General features: G+C 37.4%; 1 protein-coding gene across 1 annotated transcript; it reads right to left on the reverse strand.

The window, feature by feature from the left end:
• Positions 1-469: 469 nt before the first annotated feature.
• Positions 470-2,827, reverse strand: LOC107705367 (uncharacterized protein C2orf50-like). The gene is made up of 3 exons (XM_016508625.1): positions 2,595-2,827; positions 2,189-2,228; positions 470-728 (listed from the first exon to the last, which is right to left on the reverse strand). Exons 1-3 carry the CDS (start codon positions 2,825-2,827, stop codon positions 531-533), a joined length of 471 nt encoding a protein of 156 aa, XP_016364111.1. The 3' UTR covers positions 470-530.
• Between the last annotated feature and the right edge of the window lie 624 nt (positions 2,828-3,451).

The raw sequence follows: 3,451 nt of genomic DNA on the forward strand, positions 1-3,451 counted from the left end.
TCTAATTCCTCTTTTCTCTTGAGATGCAAACAAATCTAACCCTTTCAAGTACAGAAAAATAAATCTCTCTGATCTAGGAGTTTTAATCCAGTTCTGTAACTAATTAGCATTTATACACTGAGTAACGGCGTTCATCTAAAAAATGAATATGCAAATAGTATATTCTAAAATCAGGGTCATCTTTACTGCATCTTTACTTTATCAACATATTACAGTACTCTGAGAGATGCATATTAATGTCATCACAAAATCTAATATAAAAACATTAGAAACATATAAAAACTCTCAACACACTGTCAAAACAAACAACAAACACACACATACATACAGTACACAGGTTGGCCGCTGGTATTTGGGCTGTCCAGAGAAAAAAATACATTTACAAAACAAACAGTCACCCACTGAACACCCTTGAGTTTGTTATACAGGTAAAGGCAAGACAAACCAAACGACCCAAGGGAAGGTCTCTAGAGAAGGCAACAAATCTCTGCTAATACAGTGTTCTGAACAGATCCTTTGCCTGGTAAACCTCAGCAGGGTTGCATCTCTGGATTCCTTTTGGTCTTGCGGTGGTTCGCTGTCAGGGTTAGCAGATTGTCCAGGCGAATCAGCTCTTTGCCCAGCTCAGTGTACAGGCCGCTGCCGAACATTTGGTTCCTGGTGTTTGGGACTCTGTCTGAGTATAAAGACACAGAGCTGGGGAGAGGAGTTTCTGTACGCGGATGGCCCTGTGAGAGTGACAGGGGAAATACAACTAAATTGACATACAGGCTTAATAATGCAGCTTAATAATGCATCCATCATGACAACTGACCATGACAATATTCACCTAAAAATAAAGATGAACGATAGCTTTAATAAAATAATATTAATAATAATAAATGCTTCGTAAAGCACCTTGAGCATGTATTGAGGGAACTATAAATATGTGACCCTAGACCACAAAACCAGTCATAAGTAGCACAGGTGTATTTATAGCAATAGCAAACAATACATTGTGTGGGGCAACATTTTCGATTTTTCTTTTATGCCAAAAATCACTAGGATATTAAGTAAAAATCATGTTACATGAAGATATTTTGTACATTTCCTACCGTAAATATATCAAAACTTAATTTTGATTAGTAATATGCATTGCTAAGAACTTCATTTGGACAACTTTAAAGGCGATTTTCTCAACATTGTGATTTTTTTTGCACCCTCAGATTCCAGATTTCAAATAGTTGTATCTCGGCCAAATATTGTCCTATCCTAACAAACCATACATCAATGGAAAGCTTAGTTATTCAGCTTTCATGATTCTTGATTACAATTTCAGATTATGTATACATCTCAATTTCAGAAAAATTGACCCTTATGAATGGTTTTGTGGTCCAAGGTCACATATAAATCATTATCATTATTGTTATTAGTAGTAGAAATAACATCATGTGAACATGAAGTCTGACCAGTCCCATGCATGCAAACTGATATTATCTCCACCTCATTTGAATGATATTTTACAACTACTTAACTAACAAAAATGAATGATTGCATGAAATAATTTATTAGAAAGAGCAATAACTATTTCAAACAATAGATGCAAATAATTGTAATATAAGTTCATTGAAAATGATCAAATATACACTACTGTTCAAACGTTTGGGGTCGGCAAGATTTTTTTTTAAAGAAGTCTCTTATGCTCACCCAAACTGCATGAATTTCATTAAGAACACAGTAAAAACTGTAGTATTCTGAAATATTATTACAATTTGTTTTTAATTAGATTATTACAACTGTTTAAATATAATTTAAAATATAATGTATTCCTGTGATGGCAAAGCTGAATTTTAAGCAGTCATTACTGTGTAGTCTTGAGTGTCACATGATCCTTCAAAATCATTTTACAATACAATTTTTCAGGATTATTTGATGAATAAACAGTTCAAAAGAACATAATTTATCTGAATTGTAAATCTTTTGTAACCATAAATGTATTTACTGTTACTTTTGATCAATTTAATGCATCCTTTCTCAGAATATTAAAAAATATTAAATTGTTTTAGGAAAATCTTACTGATCCCAAACTTTTAAACAGTATAGTAATTTATATTTGCAATATATGTTAATTAAATTTACATTTGAACAATATTGCAATAAAACTCATGAGTAACAGTTCTGGGTCATCACTGATAAGTGGGTTTCTTACCAGCTGGTCAAAGTTCATCAGGAAACTCCAGTTCTTCTCCCTGTGATAAAACAATAATGAAGCATTTTACAGCATGATCTTCTCCTATCTCCAGACGATACGATGCAATGAATTATTTAGAAGCGAAATTGTGATCGTTTTATTATACGATGGAGGTTTTGTGTACAGTAACCACGGCTGTATATATACAGTAGTTGGTAAAGAACAAGAGATGAGTAACCGTAACGCACACCGTCCAGGGGGCGGCTGGTCAACCACAATCCATCCCGTATCAAATAACGGGTCAAACAATGCCACATTTAAGAGGTGAAAGAAAAGATTAGTAACGTAACTCCAGAGAAAGTGAGAAAACAAACCGGCAACTCCATGACATTTCTAAGAAAGTGAATGAAATTCTCTTTCTTACCATTCTTTCACACCGGTTCGCTCCGCGCGCACAAACTCTCTCCAAACCTGGTCCTGTTTTACCGGATCTCGGGTATCATCGTCTTGCGCCGGTGTCTCACCGGTGTTTCGTGGCCTGCCCGCTGAATGCCCGAACACTGAGACCGAGGACTGAGAGGCGAGAGGACCATTGGGTCGGTCCGGTAAACGGTACCCAGCTGAAGTGGCGCGCAGCATGTTTCCTTTCCTATCCATCACTGTCCTTGAGCTCGTCAGTCAAACACAAATATATATTTAAGCCACCGTAAAGTCCATTTTAACCTATTTAGCCACTTGAGTTAAACTGTTGTCTTAATGTAAGAGATTTTCTTTTTAGCAAACCTCCCTGTCTTGCTCTGAGGTGGAGGGACGTGTGGCGCGCCAGTTCCAGCAATCACAACACGAGAGCTGCTGCCGCTGCCGCCCGGCTGCGCGGATTTTGGCTCTTGTTTACCCCGGACGTTTCCCCGGGAGACAGCCGGGCGATGCTGGGATACCCTCTCAAAGCTTTTGATAATTCACGAGGAGGCGAGACATCCGCTGCAACAATGCAGCAAATTAGTTTTACAAAAGCCAAAGACTGACAGACTGGTGACATAACAGTGCACGTGGGCCTACATAAAAGAGCAGCTATTCAACCAAAATGTTCAAATTTGAGAAAAGAGAAAAGAAAAGAAAAAACACTGACATTCTTTTTTTCCTTATGTCCTCAACTGCATGCAAGTTGCAACAGACAAACAGTAGCCTGTTGAAGTTTGTGGCAGTAGTTAATTTATCCAAAGCTGCAGTTTTGTGCAGGTAATGTCTGTGCAATGATGAGAACAAACATGCAGGCCTACT

This window comes from Sinocyclocheilus rhinocerous, unplaced genomic scaffold, assembly GCF_001515625.1.
Source record: "Sinocyclocheilus rhinocerous isolate Xijiao unplaced genomic scaffold, SAMN03320098_v1.1 scaffold564, whole genome shotgun sequence".
NCBI lineage: Eukaryota > Metazoa > Chordata > Actinopteri > Cypriniformes > Cyprinidae > Sinocyclocheilus > Sinocyclocheilus rhinocerous.

Bases quoted from the DNA above. Each gene is read 5' to 3' on its own strand.
- LOC107705367 (XM_016508625.1), bottom strand. From the start codon at position 2,827: ATGGATAGGAAAGGAAACATGCTGCGCGCCACTTCAGCTGGGTACCGT. The intron at 2,229-2,594 runs GTAAGAAAGAGA...GTTTTATCACAG, and splicing joins CGAACCGGTGTGAAAGAATG to GGAGAAGAACTGGAGTTTCC. The intron at 729-2,188 runs GTAAGAAACCCA...TCACTCTCACAG, and splicing joins TGATGAACTTTGACCAGCTG to GGCCATCCGCGTACAGAAAC.